Here is a 21500-nt window from a genome sequence, read left to right as displayed (position 1 = left end):
GAACCTGTGATGGTTAATTTTCTGTGTCATCTTGGCTAGGCTATGGTGCCTATCTTAGTAGTCTAGTGCTGCTATAACAGAAATACCACAAGTGGATGGCTTTAAGAAAGAGAAATTTATTTTCTCACAATCTAGTAGGCTACAAGTCCAAATTCAGGGCGTCAGCTCCAGGGGAAGGCTCTCTCTCTGTCGGCTCTGGAGGGAGGTCCTTCTCATCAGTTCTTTCCTGGACTAGGAGCTTCTCCTCACAGGAACACCGGATCCAGTGGGCACGCTGTGCTCCCAGTGCTTCTTTCTTGGTGGTCTGAAGCCCCCCCCCCCACTTCTCTTTCCTTTTATCTTTTGTAAGGTAAAAGGTGGTGCAGGCCACACTCCAAGGAAACTCCTTTTACATTGGATCAGGGATGTGACCTTAGTAAGGGTGTTACACTTCCACCCTAATCCTCTTTAACATAAAATTATAATCACAAAATGGAGGACAACCACACAATACTGGGAATCATGGCCTAACCAAGTTGACACATATTTTTGGGGGGACACAAGTCAATACATGACAGTGCCCAAATGTTTGGTTAAGCCCTAAGCCAGATGCTGTTATGAAGTAGCTACATGCGATTAAATTAGTCGGTCTTAAGTAAAGCAGATTATCCTCCATCATGTGGGTGGGCCTCAACCAATCAATTGAAAGCCTTAAGAGCAAAAAGCGAGTTTTCCCTAGGGAGTATTCTGCCTCCAGACTATAAATAGAGACCTTACCAGAACTGCTCCATGCTCTTCCCTGCCACCTGACCTATGGATTTTGTGATATAAGACTGTAGGTATCAACAGTCCAAACTATGGATTTTGGATTTACTAGCCTCCACAATCTCACGGGTCAATTCCTTAAAATAAATTTCTCTCTCTCTCAATATATAATTGGTTCTGTTACTCTAGAGAACCCTGATTAAGATAGTGCCTTGTTGTTCTGGTTGTAAGGTGCCGTCGAGTCGGTTCCGACACATAGCGACCCTATGCACAACAGAACAAAACACCACCCATTCCTGAGCCATCCCTACAATCGTTGTTATGCTTGAGCTCATTGTTACAGCCGCTGTGTCAATCCACCTTGTTGAGAGTCTTCTTCTTTTCTGCTGACCCTGTACTCTGCCAAGCATGATGTCCTTCTCCAGGGACTGATCCCTCCTGACAACATGTCTAAAGTATGTAAGATGCAGTCTTGCCATCCTTGCTTCTAAGGAGCATTCTGGTTGTACTTCTTCCAAGACAGACTTGTTCATTCTTTTGGGAGTCCATGGTATATTCAATATTTTTTTGCCAACACCACAATTCAAAGGCGTCAATTCTTCTTCAGTCTTCCTTATTCATAGTCCAGCTTTCACATGCATATGATGTGATTGAAAATGCCATGGCTTGGGTCAGGAGCACCTTAGTCTTCAAGGTGACATCTTTGTTCTTCAACACTTTAAAGAGGTCCTTTGCAGGAGATTTACCCAATGCAATGCGTCTTTTGATTTCTTGGCTGCTGCTTCCATGGCTGTTGATTCTGGATCCAAGTAAAATGAAATCCTTGACAACTTCAATCTTTTCTCCGTTTATCATGATGTTGCTCACTGGTCCAGTTGTGAGCATTTTTGTTTTCTTTATATTGAGGTGCAATCCACACTGAAGGCTGTGGTCTTTGATCTTCATTAGTAAGTGCTTCAAATCCTCTTCACTTTCAGCAAGCAAGGCTGTGTCATCTGCATAACGCAGGTTGCTAATGAGTCTTCCTCCAATCCTGATGCCCCATTGTTCTTCATATACTCCAGCATACAGACTGAATAGGTATGGTGAAAGAATACAACCCTGACACACACCTTTCATGACTTTAAACCGCTAGTATCCCCTTGTTCTGTCTGAACAACTGCCTCTTGATCTGTGTAAGGTTCCTCATGAGCAGAATTAAGTGTTGTGGAATTCCCATTCTTCACTATGTTATCCATAATTTGTTATGATCCACACAGTCAAATGCCTTTGCATAGTCAAAACACATGGGTAAACATCCTTCTGGTATTATCTGCTTTCAGCCAGGATCCATCTGACATCAGCAATGATATCCCTGGTTCCACATCCTCTTCTAAATCCAGCTTGAATTTCTGGCTGTTCCCTGTTGATATACTGCCGCAGCTGTTTTTGAATGATCTTCAGCAAAATTTTGCTTGTGTGTGATATTGATGATATTGTTCTATAATTTCCACATTCGGTTGGATAAGAGGATAAGATTGGGATTGTAACACTCTTACTAAGGTCACATCCCTGATCCGATGTAAAGGGAGTTTCCCGGAGGTGTGGACTGCACCATCTTTTATTTCTCAAGAGATAAAAAGAAAAGGGAAGCAAGCAGAGAGTTAGGGACCTCGTATCACCAAGAAAGCAGTGCTGGGAGCAGAATGCGTCCTTTGGACCTCAGGTTCCTTAGCTGAGAAGCTCCTTGACCAGGGGAAGATTGATGAGAATGACCCTCCTCCAGAGCCGACAGAGAGAGAAAGCCTTCACCTGCAGCTGAAGCCCTGAATTTGGACTTCTAGCCTCCTGGACTTTGAGAGAATAAACTTCTCTTTGTTAAAGCCATCCACTTATGGTATTTCTGTTATAGCAGCACTAGATGACTAAGACAACTTCCAATTGACATCATTAATTAGTAAGGATTAGAGAGGAGAAATGGATAAGAGGTAGGAGAAAAGATTTAGAATCTACCTGTAAATTATAGGTAATGAAACCCTGTTCACATCCAAAAATCCCTTTCCTAATCTTTATTGGACATACAAATATCGAAAAAAAAAAAAAGACTTGCTTTTTCAAGCTTTATTCTCTTTATTTGCACATATTTCATTTTAATTTGCATATTCACAGAAAAGATGGAGAGGAAGAAAACAAGGGCTTTATTTGCTGTCAGGTACCTGGCACACTGAAGTGGCACTCATGTTACTTAATGAGTACGAATTTTCTTCCTTGCCCCCTTTCTTCCATTAGCTCCTTTGCTCTGGTGTTTTTATCTCACTTAATTTCCCTAGAATGTGATCTTGAAGTGTTGAAATATTCATCCCCCAAATTACAGTTTACAGAGCAATATCTGGCTGGAGGGCCAGCATAAAAAGGCGATAAACCTCATTTCAATCCATTATAAATATTTGTTGAATACCTCCTAGGTGCTGGGGATACAGGGCCTGGTACATAGTAGTGTACAATAAATATTTGTTGAGTTAATGAACAAACCAGACCAGTTACCTGCCATCAAGAAATTTACACACGAGTGGAGGAAACAGATAAATAAACAGGCAATTAAAATACAGTGTGGAACTACAGGGCACTATCTGAGCACAGGGGAGGAGCACCCAGAGGAGGCATCCTGAAAAAGCAGAGATCTACATAAGCTACACTCTAGGGGATGAGTAGTTAGCTGGGAGAGGTGGTGAGTACTGGGTGGGAGAAGTTAGAAAAAGGGAAAGGTACAGAGGCAAATTTTCTCATGGCATATGCAAGTAATTTGGATGCGTGAGAGTGTTCCTGTTGAGGCGTTATAAAAGAAAAAAAGTTTCAAAGTCAGTTTAGAGTCAAATTAAGGAGATCCTGAAAGCCTAATTGAAGAATATGTGTTTTATCTTGGAGGCAATGGGACATTATCAGTTTAAAAAAATTGTTGTGGTAAAATATTGTCTTAGTTATCTAGTACTGCTATAACAGAAACACCACAAAGGTGGTGGCTTTAACAAAGAGAAAATTATTTTCTCACAGTTTAGGAGGCTAGAAGTCCTAATACAGGGTGCAGGCTCTTGGGAAAGACTTTCTTTCTCTGTCACCTCTATAGGAAGGTCCTTGTCTCTTTGAGCTTCTGCTCCTAGGTGATCTTCATGTGGCTTCCCCCATCTCTGCTCTGCTCGTTTATTTAATCTGTTTTATATCTCAAAAGAGATTGACTCAAGATACACCCTACAGTAATTCTGCCTCAATAACATAACAAAGGCATAACAAATGGGATTATACCCACAAGCATCCATTACCATTGAGTGCATCCTGACTCACAATGACCCTGTAGGACAGGGTAGAATTGCCCCATAGGGTTTTCAAGGAGCAGCTGGTATATTCTAACAGCTGACATTTTGGTTAGCAGCTGAGCTCTTAACCACTGTGCCACCAGTGCTCCAACCACAAGCATAGAGATTAGGGTTTACAGCACATATTTTGGGGGGACATAATTCAACCCATTACCAGTATGTATGACATAAAATTTGCCATCATAACCATTTTTAACTGTACAACTCATTGCCATTAATTGCATTCACAATGTTTACGCAACCTTCACCACTTTTTGTTTTCAAAATTTTTTCATCACCCCAAGCAGAAACTCTGTGCTCCTTAGGTAATAAATCCCCATTCCCTCCTCCTCCCAGCTCCTCGTAACCACCAACCTACTTTTCTCTCTATTCATTTGCCTATTCTGGATATTTCACATAATAAGTGGGATCATACCATGTTTGTCCTTTTGTGCCTGACTTATTTCACTCAGCATAAAGTTCAAGGTTGTAGCATATATCAGAACATCATTTCTCCTTACGTCTGAATAATATCCCATTGTATGTATATGCCACATTTTGTCTATCCAGTCATCTGTTGATGGACACTTGGGTTGTTTCCACCTTTTGTATTAGTTCTTTTTCAGTAGGGCACTGACCAATGTGTATAATGTAGTGTTTTAGAACAACAGAGTAGGAATCTTGAGTTGAACCAGAAGGGCAAATCTTAGATGTAGAGAGCGGAATTGGAAGGCTGATTGCAGTCTGGTGTGAGGTGATGAGGACCTGAACTAAGATGGTCTGAGGCTGAGGATGGAAAGAGGCTGTGGCAGACAAACGTAGGAGATATTCCAGAGGAAGAATCAACAGGACTTGGTATGTTGACTTAGCCTTAAAATTCCTTAAGCCATGGTGACCTTCCTTAGGTACAAAATCTCCATGAGGTCCACTTTGAGCAGCAGTCTCTCTTGCTGACATTTTCTCAGTGACAAGAAAGTGTGTTGGTTCTTCTTTTTGAAAAATCTGGAAAATGTTTTTTATTTTTATTGTTAGAAAAATGCTGAAAATACAGAAAAGTGGTGGTGGGGGGGAGGCAAATGGGTGTTTCTAATTTAATCTTTTGCTGACACCTAGTGCCGGAACTGTGTATATTCAGCTGGCTGCTCCAAATAAGAAAAATATTTTTTAAATTGCCATGAATTCTAAATGCAAAGTAACAATGCTCTATTTTATCAAACGATAATATCTACCTTATTTTTTTTTCCACTTAACTCCCCACATTTATACAGTTGCGTTTTAGAGCATTTGGTCACCAGTCCTTTTAAAGGACTAAGAATACAATTTTGAGGCAATTTCTGTCTATTCTCATTTTCGGTTACCTGCTGGGGGAATTCCCAAGTAGGTCAGAGTTTCACCCTCTGTGAGTTTTTGAAGCACTTTTAACATAAATTCCCTTGGGAAGTTGCATAGAATGAGACTGGTGTCCACAATGTTTTCATAACCACACTTTACAACTATTTGAAAACTCCTCAGTTTCACATTAAGGGTTTATGCTAAAGGACAAAAGTCAAGCCTTGCATGTTGTTGCTGTTGTTAGGTGTCGCGAAGTCAGTTGCCACTCATAGCAACCCTGTAGGACAGAGTAGAATTGCCCCATAGGGTTTCCAAGGAGGAGCTGATGGACTCGAACTGCTGACCTTTTGGTTAGCAGCAGTAGCTCTTAACCACTGCGCCACCAGGGCTCCTTGCATGTAGTTATTATAAATTACCATTATAAGGAAGAATGAACTAGTAAATGGGGGAAGGGAGAATGACTTCTCATGGTATGCAAAAATTTTGAGAAGAAACAGGAATGATTTGCACACACACCAGAAAAAACAGGGTTTGAACTACTGTGTGGTAACTCGAACCACTTGGACAGTAGGAGCATTCAAGAGGATTAAATTTGTGTCTGGAGGGGTGATAGCTGCAGAGACAAAGGAAGAAATTAAATTTGCAAGGTTTGTAAAAATGGATGTACCAGTTCTCTGCTTGAATTGGTGTGTACTAGCTGTGCAACCTTGGGCAAATTACTTAACCTCCCTGAGCCTCTTCTTCATCATCTTGGAACCAGAGATGCCTCATGGGGTTGCTGCAAGGATTGAATTGTTCCACAGAATTCCTGACACATAGCAAGTGCCCAATAAGTAATAACTGCTGTCTTTAATTTTAAAAAGCTCATTGCTGTTTGAGTTGATTCCGAATCATGGTGACTTCATGTGTTTCAGAGTAGAACTGTGCTACAGAGGGTTTCCAATGGCTGATTTTTTGGAAATACATCTCCAGGCCTTTCTTGCAAGGTGCCTCTGGATGAACTCAAACCTCCAACCTTTCGGTTAGCAGCTGAGCACTAACCATTTACCACCCCCCCCCCAAAAAAAAACCCATTGCCGTCAAGTTTATTACCACTCATAGCAACCCTATAGGACAAATTAGAACTCCCCCATAGGGTTTCCAAGGAGCACCTGGTGGCTTTGAACTTCCGACCTTTTGGTTAGCAGCCATGGCTCTTAACCACTACGCCACCAGCGTTTCCATTTACACCAAGGTAGTATTAAAAAGAGTTAAGCTTATATACTTCCTCCTGCCTAGGATTGGAATGTAGCTTCAGTGCAAGAGAAGGAGGTTCCTTGTCGTAAATGCCCAGAGCACTGTAGAACGTGACTGTGACCACCTCAGCACCAGGTGCTCAGCCCCAAGGTCAAGTGGCCCCTGGAGGTCAGGGAGGGGTGTTCTCAGAGGGGATATGAAAGCAGTAGAAATAAACAGCCTTGTTCAAGGTCAGAGAGGCAGGAGAACAAAGTCTGAATTCTTTAACATTGTCCCAGTATCCATTCGCTGCCCAATGTTCTCGCTGTTAGGTGCCATCAAGTCAATTTCAACTCATAACAATCCCATGTAGAAGTGGCCCATAGGGTTTCCTAGGCTGTAATCTTTCTGGCAGCAGATCTCCAGGTCTTTCTCCCGTGGAGTGGCTGAAGGAGTCAAACCTCCAACCTCTCAGTTAGCAACCAAACACTTAACCTTTGTGCTACCAGGGCTGCTCTCTCCAGAGAAACAGAACTGCTTGCTGTGAAACACAGTGGGTTCAGATTGGCCTGAGTTTGAATTCAAGCTCTGTCACTGACAAGTTGTGTGACTTTGCACAAGTTACTTAACTTCTCTGAGTCTTAATCCCTTCATTTGTAAAATTGGAAAGAATAATAGTACCTAATTCCCAAGGTTAGTTACCTTAAGGTTAGGTGCCGACTTGACGGCAACAGGTTTGGTTTTTGTTTTTTAACTCTTAAGGCTATTGTAAGAATTAAATGAAAGAACTTTGCACACTGCCTGACATATAATCTGTAAGCAATAAAAAACCAAATCTGTTGCCATCCAGTTGATTCTGATTCATAGTGACCCTATAGACCAGAGTAGAACTGCCCCATAGGGTTTCCAAGGAGTGCCTGGTGGATTCAAACTGCCAAACTTTTGGTTAGCAGCCATAGCTCTTAACCACTGCACCACCAGGGCTCCCTGTAATCAATAAATAATGATTTATTATTATACCATTAAATCTGCAAACTTGCTACCACATCAAATATGGCCTTGATATTTGAACTAGCGTAATGGTTTCAAATGAATTGTAATAACCTGAGAAGCATGTCCTCCATATCTTTAGCTTTCTAAAGTTCAAACCTGATCATAATCACTATTTGTTAAACACCTAACATATGCCAGGTATTTTAGGGTCGCTATAAGTCTTTTTTTTTATAAGTCAGAATAGAATTGACTGGACGGCAATGGGTTTTTTCTTACTTAATCTTCACAAGACCTGAATAAGGTAGACATTTTTTCTGCTTTACACAAGGGTCAGATTATCCAATAGGCAAGGAAAGCCTGGATTTCACGACCTGTACTTTTGCTCAGTGCAGTATACTGCCCAACCTTTGTAAAAATGCCTTCGGTGACTTTCTACAGCTTTCAGAGGAAAGTTCAAACCCCTACACAAGACTTTTTTTCTTTTTAACCTGGCCCTTAAAGGAGCCCTGGTAGCGTAACTGGTTAAGTGCTCGGCTGCTACAGAAAATTCAGTGGTTCGAACCCACCACTCTACATGAGAGAAAGTCCTGGTGATCGGCCCGCTTGACATTGAGTCGATTCTGACTCATAGTGACCCTACAGGACAGAACAGAACTGCACCATGGGGTTTCCAAGGCTGTAATCTTAATGGAAGCAGACTGCCCCCAGAATGGCTGGTGGGTTCAGCCGATCCTTCAGTTAACAGCAGAACACTTAACCACTGCGCAACCAGGAGTCCTTCCTGTAAAGATCACAGCCTAAGAAACCCTATGGGGCAGTGCTCCTCTGCCCTATAGGGTTGCTATGAGTCAGAATCAGCTTGACAGCACACAAGAAGTCCCTACTAAGGTGCAGTAGTGGCTCGGCGGTAAAATTCTTACCTCATGGGCAGAAGACCCAGGTTCAATTCCCAGCCAATTCACCTCATGCACAGCCACCATCTGTCTGTGGAGGCTAGGGTGTTGCTATGATGCTGAACAGGTTTCAGCAGAGTTTCCACATTAAGATGAACTAGGAAAAAAGGCCTGGTGATATGCTTCCAAAAAGTCAGACAGTGAAAACCCTATAGATCACAAAGTTCCCATCCCCTTGGGCATGGGGTTGCCTTGAATCAGGTTACCATTAACCAGGGCAACTCAACTCGCCTCACCTACAGCCCAATGACCTCTTCCAAGATTGCAAGGCTAGGTGCTTTGTATGGGTCTTCTCATTTGTATATGGGAGCCCTATGAGTTAGATGCTGCTAGTATGCCCAACTTTACACATGAGGGAACGGAGGTCAGTCTAGCTGGCAAAGGGCAGTGTTAGTTAGGACTGAAGCCGAAGCCCAAATTCCTTCTATAACACTACCCTGCATTTATTAGTCCTGAAAACACCCTAAAGCAAAGAACAATAACTATAAAATACTAAAAATAGTACCAGCTAGGGTTAAGGTATAAAGAAACAGGTCCGGTCATATAGTGTTGGTGGGAATGTGAATTTGTGTAACCTTTCTGAAGGGCGATTTGGCAATACATACAAGAGGGATTTTAAATGCAAATATCCTTTCTTTCAATTACTGAATTAATAGAAATTCACCCTAAAGTAGTTGCGTATATATGTGCAAAGGTGTTCATTGTAAAGAACTACAAGCAACCAGTGTCCTTCAATAAGGAACTGGTTAATTTATTGTACAGCCAGTAAGACAAATTAAGTAAATCTATGTGTTCTGAAATGGAAAAATCACTAAGATACAGTAAGTAAACAAGATGAAGAATGGAATGTATAGTGTGATTACTTTTGTAGTAACTTTAAAAGATACATATAGAAGGCAGATTGATAAATACGTTGTTGTTGTTGTGTGCCATCTAGTCGGTTCCAACTCATAGGGAACCTAAAGGACAGAGCAGAACCGCCCCATAGCGTTTCTCAGGCTCTAACTCTTTACCGGAGAAGATCGCCAGGTCTGGCATATAGAAAAACTTAATTTTTTTCTTTCCTGAAAGAAAACACAAGGAGCTGTTAACAAAAATTACTTTTGGAAAGAGTAACTGAATTATTTTTACGCCATTTGGAGGTATTTGGGTTTTTTGTTTGTTTTCCTCCCTATGTTCTGAAAAAGAAAAACACGGTAACATTTTATTAAATCTTTTAAATACAAGAACAAATAGCTAGCATTTATTAAGGGTTCATAATGTGCGAGGGACTGTACTAAGCACGGTGCATAGAATACCTAACCATATTCTCACACTAAATCATTATCCCCATTTTAAAGGTCAGGAGTTTGAGGCTCAGACCCGTGAAGTGACTTGTTGGAGGTCACCCAGTGAGGAGGTGGGGAAGCTGCGATTTAAATCCCTGCCTGTCTCATTTTAGAGCTCTGGCTCTCAACTATGGGGTCCTGGTGGTGTGGTGGTTAAGAGCTCAGACTGCTAACCAAAAGGTCTGCAGTTCAAATCCACCAGCTGCTCCTTGGAAACCCTGTAGGGCAGTTCTACTCTGCCCTATAGGGTCACTATGAGTTGGAATCGAATCAAAGGCAATGGGTTTGGTTTTTTTGGTTTGGGCTCTCACCTGCCAGGTCATAGGCCTCTAATTAGTTTTTATACTTCCATTGCCTCATGAAAGTAAACTAACGAACAACCGGAGTCTAATGTATGTGAAAATACTTTTGTAAGTATAGAGATATTCGGGGAGGGAAGAGCAGGGGTAAGGAGTTTCTTTAAATTGGATAGACCCCTAGACAGTTAGGGTATTGTTTTTCGAGGAAGCGTCGATTAACAACTTTCTTTTGTTTCCTTTCTAAAATGTTATAAAAATTATATTTGTTGCCTTTTTTCCAATAAGACCTGATCACCGTTTAAAAGTTAAAATGTTATGCAGTCCTTCCATAATACCACTCACCTGTAATTAACTACTTCGTTCAGATTCTAAGGGCCATATAATGATTGTGCACACACTCACACATTTTACATAAATGGTAGCAGGCATACATTTGTTCATTAACTTACTTTTTCAGCCTTACAATAGACCTTGGGTATCTTTTCATATTACCCACTGCAGTCGAGTCTATTCCGACTCATAGTGACCCTACAGGACAGAGTAGAACTGTCCCATAGAGTTTCCAAAGAGCACCTGGTGGATTTGAACTGCCAACCTAACAAATCTGCTTTTCTCTTTTTAATAGCTGTGTAGTATTTCATTTTGTGAATGTTCCTTTATATATTATTTATCTATTTTAATTTTAACGTGCTTTTAGATGGAAGTTTACAGTGCAAATTAGTTTCTCATTCAAAAGTTTATATACAAATTGTTTTGGGACATTGATTACAATCCCCACAATGTGACAATACTCTCCCCCTTTCCACCCTGGCTTCCCCATGCCCATTCATCCTGTTTTCCTGTCCTTTCCTACCTTCTTATCTTGCTTTTCGGCGGGAGTTGCCCATTTGGTCTTCTATATTGGACTGAACTAAGAAGCATGCTCCTCACATGTGTTAGTGTTTGTTTTATAACCAAACCCAAAAACCAAACCCAGTGCCGTCGAGTCGATTCCGACTCATAGCGACCCTATAGGCCTGTCTAATCTTTGGCTGAAAGGTGAACTTTGGGAGTGACTTCAGTTCTGAGTTAGCAGAGTGTCTGGGGGCCGTAGTCTCAGGGGCTCCTCCAGTCTCTGTTAGACTGGTATGTCTGGTCTCTTTTTATGAATTTGAATTTTGTTCTACATTTTTCTCCTGCTCTGTCCAAGACTCTGTATTGTAATCCCTGTCAGAGCAGTCAGTGGCAGTATCTGGGCACTATCTAGTTCTTCCAGGTTCAGGCTGGTGGAGGTTGTGGTTCATGTGATCCTTTAATCTTTGGGATAGTTTTTTTCCTTTTGTCTTTGGTTTTCTTCATTCTCCTTTGCTCCAGTTGGGATGGCACCGATAGACATATCTTAGATGGCCACTTGAAAGCTTTTAAGATCCCAGACGCTATTCACCATAGTAAAATCTAGAACATTTTCTTTATGAACTATGTTGTGCCAGTTGACCTGGATGTCTCCCAAGACCATGGTCCCAAGCCCTTAGCCCAGGCAACTCAGTCTCTCAAGGTGTTTGGATGTGTCTAGGAAGCTTCTATGGCTTTGCTTTAGTTAAGTTGTGCTGACTTTCCCTATATTGTGTGCTGTCTTTCTTTTCAGCAAAGTTAATACCCGTCTGCTATTTTTATCTAGTGATTTCCCCTTCATGCCCCTCCCCTCCCTCGTAACCATCAAAGAATTTTTTTTCTGTGTGTAAATCTTTTCTTGAGTTTTTATAATAGTGGCCTCAGTCATTATTTGCCCTTTTGTGATTGATTTATTTCACTCAGTATAATGCCCTCCAGGTTCATCCTTGTTGTGAGATGTTTCACAGATTCATCATTGTTCTTTATCATTGCGTAGTATTCCATTGTGTGTATGTACCACAGTTTGTTCATCCATCCATCTGTTGATGGGCACTTAGGTTGTTTCCAACTTTTTGCTATTGTGAACACGGGTGTGCATATGTCTATTCATGTGACGACTCTTATTTCTTTAGGATATATTCTTAGGAGTGGGATTGCTGGATCGTATGGTATTTCTATTTCTAGTTTTCTAAAAAGGTGCCATATCATTTGCCATGGTGGTTGTAACATTTTACAACCCCACCAGCAGTGCATAAGCATCCCTATCTTCCCACAACCTCTCCAACATTTATTATTTTGTGTTTTTTGGATTAATGCTAGCCTTGTTGGAGTGAGATGGTATTTCATCATAGTTTTGATTTGCATTTCTCTAATGGTTAATGATCTTGGGCAATTTCTTCATTTGTCTGTTAGCCACCTTAGTGTCTTCTTTAGTGAAGTGTCTGTTTATATTCTTTGCCCATTTTTTTGATGGGATTATTTGTCTTGTTGTTGAGGTGTTGAAGTATTTTGTAGATTTTAGAGATTAGTCCCTTGTCAAATGTGTTGTAGCCAAAAAATTTTTTCCGAATCTGTAGGTTTTGTTTTTATTCTTTTGGTGAAGTCTTTTGATGAGCATAATTGTTTAATTTTGGGGAGCTCCCAATTATCAAGTTTATCTTCTGGTGTTTGTGCATTGTTGGCTATGGTTTGTATTACATTTGTGCCATGTATCAGGGCCACGGCACTGGGTACTGGGAACATTGTCCCTATTTTTTCTTCCATGATCTTTATTGTTGTAGGTTTTATATTTAGGTCTTTGATCCATTTTAAGTTAGTTTTTGTGTATGGTGAGAGGTAATAAATCCTGTTTCATTTTTTTTTTTTTTTTGCAAATGGACATCCAGTTATGCCAGCACCATTGTCTTTTCCCCATTTAATGGCTTTGGCCTTTTGTCATATTTCAGCTGACCGATGGATTTATGTCTGGGTTCTCAATTCTTTTCCACTGGTCTATGTATCTGTTGTATCAGTGCCACGCTGTTTTGACTACTGTGGTGGTATAATAGGTTCTAAGATCACGTATTGTGAGGCCTCCCACTTTGTTCTTCTTCTTCTATACTGCTTTACTTCTCTGGGTGTATGGTTTTTAAATCATCTATTGAATGGTTTGCACTCGACTACTAACCTAAAGGTTGGCGGTTTGAACGTGCCCAGTGACACCACAGAAGAAGGGCCTGGCAACCTGCTTCCATAAAGATTACAGCCAGGAAAACCCTATGATGTGGTTCTACTCTGTAACACACGGGGTCACCATGAGTCAGAATCGACCTGATGGCAACTCGGTTTTTTTTTTAATTGAAGGACATATACATTACTTGCAATTGTTTGCTTTCCTAGACAGTGCTGTAATGAGTGTCCTTCCTAGGGAAATTTAGAAGGCTCTTCAGGCTGACTGATTGTTGTCTACCCTGTAGTTGATGAGGGTGAACCAAAAGAACTCCGTACTAAGGGGAGGGATAAGGTTTGCTGTGTGGAGAAACAAAGAGCTGTCTCCAAAACACAGCCAACACATTCAGAAATAGAAGACCTGCCAACAGGTGGGATGGCCTGTTCTGGAGTTCCCTGTTTTGATAGTTTAGTATAGAGCAGAGACTTGCTATGATTACTCAACACTGGTTGGATCAGAAGAGGAATTTCCAGACTCAGTTACCAGCAGGGCTGCTGAAGGGCTGTAGATTTCACCAGACAGTCTGGAGACAGCTAGACAGGGAGATGGGCAGCAGAGCTCCAAATCAGGCAGCGGCACGTGTGGAAGGAGCAGTGACCTATGGGGAGACTCATAATTCATAGCCCAGACTTCTTCCAGCAGAGGGCAGTGCCTCAGATATTAGGCAGGAGCAGGCCAGCTGGAACCAGAGCTGGGTACTTCACTGGAGAGATTGCACCAGCCTTGGACGGAGGAGAACTTGAACTAAACTGTCCTTTGATACTGTAAGTGACATTGGGGAATCCTCAGGGTAAACACAGTAGGACTTAACACTACTTGGATTTGCCTGTTTCCTAATGTTTAACAATTTGGGTTTGGTAATGAATCTCTTTTTATACAGTCTGGCAACCTGGGCTTGCAAGTAAGGGAATTTGGAGTTAATGTAACTAACTAGGCTGGCCACTGGCTTTCTCAAGTTCCTTCTGGGTGCATGCTTGAATCAAAACGAGTGTTACCCCTCAAATATCATCTACCTCTCTGGCCCTGGTGCCCTGTGATCTGACACAAAGTTTACAAATAGAAAACTAGCACAGTGAAAGGTATGTAAGAAGTAACGATTTTACCTAACAATGGAAACTTAGTGTTTACACTAGAGTCATTCTTCGCTTTTGCATTTCAATGACTGTGACGAATGGCTATGAAAACAAACTTTAAAGTGCAAGAGCCAGGCATATCAATGGCTATGCTTGCAGATAAACAAAGATGAAAAGAGATTAGTCGGCAGGCCTAAATAATTTCCAATCAACTCCTCCCTGAGTATTAGTTACCTTTTCCGTTCCGTAGTAGTTACAATCAAAGAGACAGAGTACCACAAGTGTGTTTCTAATGCTGTTGTTTTCCAGTCTTGTGATAAGAAAAAGGAGTGACTTTGGTATTTACTGGTGGAGTCAAGGCAGATTTGTTAGATGATAAAAGTACTGTGTTTGTTTAATTATTTGCCAGGCACGGCTCAGTCACACTCCACGTATGAAATCAGAGCAAGAGCGAAACCTAAGCGGAGTTTGTAGGAATTTCTTAGCAAAATAGCAAGTGGAGAAATACAGCAAAGAAAATAAAGTTTCTGGGCTCTTTTATTTCCCCTGCAACGTCTAGTCCGGGGATGGGTGACGTTCTGCTGGTCGTCGTATTATTCGCTGGCGGTCGCCTCTGGCCGAGGGGCAGCTCAAGTCCCCAGGCCGGCCAGGGGCGGCTGGACGTGGAGGGCGGCACCAGCTGTCTAGGGGAGCGGGGCGGGCGAAAAGGGGCGCCGGAGGTGCTTGGGAGCGGCCCTTCGTCCTGGTCGCAGGCACTCTGCCACCCAGTCCCCAGCCGCTGGCCCGGCAGGGCGCGGCCCCAGCGCCGCCCGGCTCGCCCCTGAGAGGTGGGACTTTCCCCACCGGAAGTGATCGCGGCCAGTCTTGGGGAGCTGGGGCGCCTCAGCCAGTGTGTCAGGGAAACCCTTCCGGGTGTGCTCTGGGGGGGTGGTGGGGGTGGGGGGGGGGTCGGTGAGAAAAAGCGGCGGCTTAGCCCGGAGTCCCTGCGGCCGCCGCCACCGGACGGCCCCCGCCCTTCCCTCGGCGGCAGCAGGAACGCCGGGGCGACCGTGACACCGAGGAGCCGGCCGCTAGCCATGGCCTTGGCGTGACGGAGCCTCCCGGGCGGGCGGGCGGGCGGGCGGGCGCGGACGGCAGGGTAAGCGACCGTGGCGTTGGCGGCGGCGTTGGCGGCGGCGGTCCGCTAGGGGTGGGTGGGCGCTGGGGGACGCCGACGGGGGTCAAGCGGGTAACGTGCGCTCCTCTCCCCCCTCGCAGGCCGGACGACACCGCGGGAGCCGGAGCCCGGAGACCCGCCCGGGCGGCAGTGACAGGAGCGGCGGCCGCAGGCCCGGGCGGCTCGGCAGCGCCAGCAGGAAGCGGGGTCCCTGGGCCCCTTTGTGTGCAGGGCGGGGGAGGGGTGCCGGGCGGCCGCTTCCCACGGGGTCCCCTTTCGGCGCCCCCGCCCCGTCCCTTGCTGGGACGCCCCCTGCCTGGGCTCCAGCTCCTATAGGAAGGGCATTGCCCTCCCATCCCCACCCACCCCGACGTTGGGCTCTTCCCCTCCCCCGCCTTCAACTTCCTCTTCTTCCCCGTTGGGCCCTCGGCTGCGCTGCACTCTCCGCGCCAGTTCGCAGATTTCCGCCCACCTTCCGCATTGCCTCGCTGCAGCTAGCGGGGTGCTGTTTCCCCCCCTCTGGTAGGAGTTGGTGAAGGTGAGACTCATGAGGGAATACAAGGTAGTGGTGTTAGGGAGCGGAGGGGTTGGCAAATCTGCCCTGACTGTGCAGTTTGTCACCGGGACTTTCATTGAGAAATATGACCCCACCATTGAAGATTTCTACCGCAAAGAGATCGAAGTGGACTCTTCCCCGTCCGTGCTGGAAATTCTGGACACCGCAGGAACTGAGCAGTTTGCCTCCATGAGAGATCTCTACATCAAAAACGGCCAAGGTTTCATCCTGGTTTATAGTCTGGTTAATCAGCAGTCTTTTCAGGTAACCAAACTAAATCTTGTAATTTCTTAGAAGGGGGTGTGGTAATCCTATCTCGACTTCTGATAAGCTTGAACTGTAAGTTAATGACTGAGTTTTGCTTTTCAAAGTTAGACTTGGGCATTTTGGAGGTGACTGCTCGCAGGGATAAGTATCGGGTTGTTTCTATAGAAAGTACTGAAGTAACAACTGTCAACAAATATATTAAAGTTATTTTTCAGTCAAAGAAACGTGAAAAAAGAAATGTCAGTCTGCGTATATTTCACCTTTCAGAATATAACCTGAAGTTGCTTGTTTTCGATTCAACAAGTATCGATTAATGTGCTCAAAAAAACACATTATATTACAGATAATCTCGGGTAAATAGAACACATTGAAAAGCAAATTACTTGGCGCCCATTATCTGTTGCACAGATAAGACCTCTGCGTCTGCTTTTCCTCCTGCCCCCTCTCTGTGCTCACCCAAGTTTCTCAGTTAGGTTCGTAAATCTTAGTGCTGCAAGATAAAGAACCAGAGACCTGCCTTCTAGGCATTTTGCTTACTTACTTGGGTGTTTGGTACAAACGGAAGTTACTAATTGAAAAGACTAGTATCCAGAATTAATAACCAACACAACAGCAAGAATGACTCTCCTTTTCTGCAGTTGGTCCAAATTGCTTCTGGAAACATTGACTATATTTATAGAAAATATGTGGATCTGAAAACACGGAACAAGTGCAGATTTCTCACCCTAGCTGGGTGGCCAAACTGGATGTGGTCCAATTTCATAGGAAAATCTGTCCTGCTCTTCACTGGGAGACAGACTGAAGGGTTAACATTATTTTAAGAGATGCAATAAATGTTGTTGTTTATTCCTTGAAAATAAATAACGTCATATTGACCCATTGTATTGACCTTCATTGACTTAGGAAATAGAGATACGTGTATGTGTACGTGCGTGTGTTGCATTTAAAGGTATGCACTTAATGGTGTTTACTTAAGACACATTACGTGCTTTAGCCAATACAGTACAATTTGCTAATTTCACTGTCTTTAGTATTTTAAATTTAAAGTACTAGAGTGAACTTTTCCAGTAACCTAACTAATATAGCAACTTCAGATTTTTTTAAAAAAATGTTAAGTTCTGTGTAAATGAATCAGAGCTATTACGACCAAACTAAAGTTCATTCTATGTAGGCTTAAATTCCAAAGCAATTGTATCATAAAAGCATTTTCCCCAGAAAGTACCAAAGTACTAAAGGTGCTATTTGACAGGCATTTTCTTTCAAAAGGATCCTCAGGAGATTTTTTATTCTATTAGCTGACTCTCTTGAGGCTGGAATTCTCTTGAAGGGTTTTTAATAAGATTTCCATTATATCCACTTCTCTTACAAACATAAATAGGGAGTGGAAAACTGTGCCATCGTTTCAACAGAGAGTTTAACTTTTTTGAGCCCACATGGCATAACTTTGGATTCTCAGCTGAATTTGTGTTTCACTTTTTTTGTAAGGTCACAGGGAAAAGAAGCTTAACCTGGAAGACTGAACTGATACCCAAATAACATTGTTGCAAATATTAAATAACTATTTTTTGTCCCTAAATTTTCACAGTCCTATTTTTTCCTTCATCCCACATGTGAATATTGTGTTTACTGTAGCTACCCAAATTGAACACATGGTTTATATTTAAGTCAAACCTTTTAAGTTATGAAAAATCAAAAACAATTTGTAATGTTAGGATTAAATCTATAATATTGTCTGAAATCAATCATTTTCCCTCCCAACGTTGATGCTACTAGGGAATTGATAAGGTTCTTTTTATTATGTGTCTCATTCACTGGTTTTTAAATGAGAAAATCCAATACACATGGACAAACATTCCAGTAGCAAAAGCAAAAATACGCAAAGAATAATGTGACTTCTTCCTACCCTGACTCCCTGTTCCTTGGCCTTCCCGGGAGTTGCTAACGGGAGTTGCTCACTGTTACGTAGTTTCTAGTGTACTTAGTTGTGTTTGGAGGTGTTGGATTTTATTGGGATTAAGGGTACCATTAAGTTTAAAATTAAACATTTCAGGTCTTTTTAGGTTTAGTCTTCTGACATTCGAAAGTGTTGCTGTTCCCACCTAAAACACTTTGTCTCCAGCGCTCTTACTCAATGGCTAGGAACGCATACATGCTACAGTCCTGTGCTAGGATAACAGGTGTTACAAGGCGTGATGACACACAGGCAGGTTTAAGGAGATGGCCAAACAGCATATTTGGAGGACTTACTTTCTCAACTAGAATAGACTGGGGGAAAGAAATGATTATATTATTTTAAGGTTAATGTGCAACCTATGTTTTCTATTATTCTTTACAGAAACCCAGCAGGTAGGGCCCGTAGAAGTGATCTAGTTCAATGGAGAAAATGACGTTTTCTCTCTTTGGGTGTGTGATTTTATTTTGGATTCAGTTTTATAAGACATCACTGAGGGAGATTTTTCTGTGATATTTTATTATTTCTGTTATAGTTATGCAAATAGCATAATTTTTTTTTCTCTTTGATTGTTTGAATAGGATATCAAGCCAATGAGAGATCAGATTGTCAGAGTGAAGAGATACGAAAAAGTCCCACTAATCCTAGTAGGAAATAAAGTGGATCTGGAACCAGAAAGAGAGGTTATGTCTTCAGAAGGCAGAGCTCTGGCTCAAGAATGGGGCTGCCCTTTCATGGAGACATCGGCAAAAAGTAAATCAATGGTGGATGAACTTTTTGCTGAGATCGTCAGGCAAATGAACTATTCATCCCTGCCCGAGAAGCAAGATCAGTGTTGTACAACCTGCGTTGTCCAGTAAAAAAGATAACCTCAATCATGGCCATACCGAGCAGGTTAGTGGTTACTGGAATGCTGTGAGCCAAGTAGTGCTCTGTTTTTGATCAGATATAACAAAAAGATGGGTTAGTATTAATCAACATTTTCCTTAGCACAAAAGTCGTCAACACTCAATACAGAAAATGCCAAAACTCCATGTAAACAAAAGGAAGGCAAGGAATTGCCTCTATTCCCATCACCAAGATTGATCTTTTTCAAAGTGATTTGCTGTTCTTACCTCTCTGCTTTATCGATAACATTTCTTTGACTTAGTTAAATGATGGTACACCTTTCCCTGTCTTGTTGATTTACCATCCAAAATGCACAGGACAGCATTCAGTAATAATTTCAGAAGATGACTAGTTTTGTTTTCTAGGCTTTTATATCCTGGATTGGAGAGCTGCTGTAATTGAAATCTTCAATTTATTAATCACCCGAGTGTTTGATTTAACAGAATGCTTATTTAATCAAGTTCATCTGTGCCTCGCACTTGAGGGATTTAAGTGACCTCTGATAGTAATAACAAATTATACTGCCATGGTGCACCTTGAATATATGGCCCAAATGAGAATCTGGTTAAATTACCTGTGGTTCGTTAGAAGGGACCACCCCAAGCACAGGAAACATTTTTATTCATTTTAATAAATAACAGAGTTCACGAGAGCAAATAACAAAAACCTCAGACCTTTCATTGAGTTAAATAACTTCACAAAACTCTTAAGTGAATGAGTTTTTGAAAAAGCCAGGTTTTGTAAAACTTAACTGAGCATTGAAAATGAGATTCTTTGATTCATATCGTGATCTTTTAATCTCAATTGTAATTGGGCAGATAGTATCACGCAGCCAGTAACACTTAGATAAATAAGGTAAAACACCCAACAGCGTAGATGGCTGAGAAACGACAGCAAATGCCGGACTAACCTGACCATATCAGGAACAGAACTGATCTTTTTGAGCCAAAGTTGACCTCAAGTCTAGGAGGCAGTGTTGCAAATGGCAACAGGCATTTCAGATTGCAGTGATGATTCCTAATCAAAGGCCTGGCTGTATATGTGCTCCCTGGAGAAACGACTGACAGTCCCTAATTTATCTTTGCAGACTCGGGTCTCCTGTCAGGTAGTGTCATCTTTGAAAATGAAGGGTGGCAACAGTGCTTTATTCAAAATGCTTTCACTCATCAGCCTTTTAGCATACCAGAATATGATGAAATCTCTTTTTGTTGTTGTTTTTTTAATGGCTAGCTGCATCTGTTGCCTCACAAAGCCACAGTTCAGGCTCTAGACTGGCATATATGTTGTTAACTGCATCGCATTTGTAGTATAGCCCTTTTGAGGTAGAGACTGGTGTGTGTAGCTGATCGAGTCCCAAGTTCTTGCTTCCGTAATCTTGCTTCTTAAATTATAAGCCAGCTTCAAGTTTGAACAAGTTCGGTGGTGATTATATCATACCATTGTGTTCTATTTCTCTGAGACTTTTTAACTGCGCAGATGACAAAAGCGTACATGTTTAAGTCTTATCATCTTTATAAAAAAATTAACCAACTCCCACAAAATGTTCCCAGTTTTCTTTCCATCATTAGTGTACACAGCTATAGGAAGTGAACTGAATAAAACTGATCTCATCATGTAGAGGGCCAACTGTCTCAAATTGATAAATGGATAATTTCTAAAGCTTTTTTTTAACCTTTCTTTTTCCAAATTCCTGAGTTTATTCATAATCCATTTGGTTACCTACAGGAATGAGTACATAGCTTTCTTTTTTTATCTTTATATTTTCAGTCAACTGTGCTTAAGTATTAGGAGGCCTGGTCGTGCAGTGGTTAAGCACTCGGCTGCTAACTGAAAGGTTGGCAGTTTGAACCCGCCAGCCACTCCGTGGGAGAAAGATGTGGCCGTCTGCTTCCGTAGAGACTTACAGCCTTGGAGTCCCTGTGTGGCAGTTCTATCCTGTCTCCTGGGGTCACCGTGAGTCAGAATTCTACCCAACGGCAGTGGGTTTGGTTTTGGTTTTTTTCTTGGTGCTGAAGTCTTACTTTTTTTTAAATGTAGAATCAGAAAATATTTTAATATCAATCGTTGCTTATTTCTTTAGCAATGGGACAAATTGCCCGAGTTGTGTTTTATTTTTTGTAAGCAGAATACACAAATGAAAGTGTGGACCTTGAAATAAAATATCTAATCAGCTTGAATTTCTGATAATATTAAAGGGAATTCCCCGGCCAAGGTCTTTTAGAACAAAGCACGCAATGCGCAGTTTCTTGTCTTCTCTTCCTGACATCAGTCAAATAAGATTGAACAGATGTGTATGGGAATCTGGAATCCGAGGCCAGTGAAGTTTGTAGTTGTGCT

At 42.1% G+C, this 21500-nt stretch overlaps 1 protein-coding gene across 2 annotated transcripts; it reads left to right on the top strand.

Annotated features, from left to right (window-relative positions):
- Positions 1–15659: 15659 nt before the first annotated feature.
- On the top strand, positions 15660–19169 carry RAP2C (RAP2C, member of RAS oncogene family). Of its 2 annotated transcripts, XM_023539946.2 has the most exons (3): positions 15671–16039; positions 16161–16321; positions 18857–19169. In XM_023539946.2, exons 2-3 carry the CDS (start codon positions 16247–16249, stop codon positions 19133–19135), a joined length of 354 nt encoding a protein of 117 aa, XP_023395714.1. In that variant the 5' UTR covers positions 15671–16039; positions 16161–16246; the 3' UTR covers positions 19136–19169. The 2 variants fall into 2 exon arrangements, with proteins under 2 accessions (XP_003420889.1, XP_023395714.1); XM_003420841.4 differs by having other exon boundaries at positions 15660–16321.
- The last annotated feature ends 2331 nt before the right edge of the window (positions 19170–21500 follow it).

This window comes from Loxodonta africana, chromosome X, assembly GCF_030014295.1.
Source record: "Loxodonta africana isolate mLoxAfr1 chromosome X, mLoxAfr1.hap2, whole genome shotgun sequence".
Classification (NCBI taxonomy): domain Eukaryota; kingdom Metazoa; phylum Chordata; class Mammalia; order Proboscidea; family Elephantidae; genus Loxodonta; species Loxodonta africana.
This window is presented reverse-complemented; position numbering and strand designations above follow the sequence as displayed.